Source organism: Octodon degus, unplaced genomic scaffold (assembly GCF_000260255.1).
Source record: "Octodon degus isolate 3935 unplaced genomic scaffold, OctDeg1.0 scaffold00230, whole genome shotgun sequence".
NCBI lineage: Eukaryota > Metazoa > Chordata > Mammalia > Rodentia > Octodontidae > Octodon > Octodon degus.
In genome coordinates this window covers 477,954-479,138 of record NW_004524806.1, presented here as the reverse complement: position 1 = coordinate 479,138, position 1,185 = coordinate 477,954, and the positions used below count along the sequence as shown (strand labels likewise).

The 1,185-nt window shown below is 33.8% G+C and overlaps 1 protein-coding gene across 1 annotated transcript in view; it reads right to left on the bottom strand.

Annotated features, from left to right (window-relative positions):
• Positions 1-1,185, bottom strand: part of LOC101561781 (solute carrier family 5 member 4-like) — a 134,560-nt gene that overhangs the window by 60,896 nt on the left and 72,479 nt on the right. The window contains exon 7 of the mRNA XM_004645553.1: positions 516-596. Within this exon, the coding sequence (XP_004645610.1) occupies positions 516-596 (81 nt within the window). The remainder of the gene's footprint in view (positions 1-515; positions 597-1,185) is intronic.

The window sequence follows — 1,185 nt, the reverse complement described above, 5'->3', positions numbered from 1 at the left end:
AATAGATAAAGTATTAGAAATGTTACACAATTTCAAAAGAAGCTGATAGGTATTCAATAGTGGTTTAATATCACATTGTTTTCTCAAATGTCTGTAATGTCTTTTAACACAATTATTCCAAAAAAAGTCATAATGAGCTCTAAAGCAAATATTTAAAATTCTCCTAATATTTAATCCTCAATTTCATGAAAATTTTATGTAAATGAAATATTTTTGTGCTTTAAATCCATTGCATCAATATTGTGTAAATCTATCAACTCAATAACACCAATTTTGTCCATTATAAACATCAAAAATTAAGTTTAAAACATAATTTAAGGAATAATTTTCTGAAAGATAATCTGTAATTCCTCATACTGTGACAATATAGGAGGAAAGAAATTAGACATTTCCATGAAGGAAAGCATATAATAGGAAAATGTTACCTAGTACAACCAGGGGTTGAATTACAAAGCGGACAGAAGCATTCCATGATTTCTGGGCCCAGAAGCACTGTGCACACTGTCACAACTTACCAAAACCCATGAGAATACAAGAACCAATCACCATGATGAAGGTCTGGAGAGTATCTGTGTAGATTACTGAGGCCAAGCCCCCTGTGGAGAGAAAACAATAGACCAGGACATTTTATCCTGGTGTACTGATTTATTTGCTTTTAACTCTATGCTCTACTCTACATCAAACGTTAAAATGATTCTACAGAAAATGTAAGAGTCATTAACTTCTGGCTCCCAACCTCCTGCTTCCTGGGGAAAAGGCCCACCCACTAGGCTCCACCCCCTGCCTTTCTTTTTTCTTTTTCTTTTTGTAATTTTAAATCTTCTTTCTTTCTTTCTTTCTTTCTTTCTTTCTTTCTTTCTTTCTTTCTTTCTTTCTTTCAGAACTGGGGCTTGAACTCAGGTCCTTGTGCTTGCCAGGGAAGCACTTATTCCACTGAGCCATCTCCCCGGCCCCAATATTTCTTTTTTCTTTCCATGATTTTACTGAGAAACAAATCACAATGAGACACTTTCAAATCAAATTGGTAGGACAGTTTCAATAATTAACACATTGCATACATTCTTCTTAGTTGTTAATTGCTGTACAAGATGTGGACTTGATAGCCTATTTACAAACACCATTAGAACAAATCCCTCTATTCATTAAGAGAATGTAACTATATATCTATCCTAACCACTTTGAATA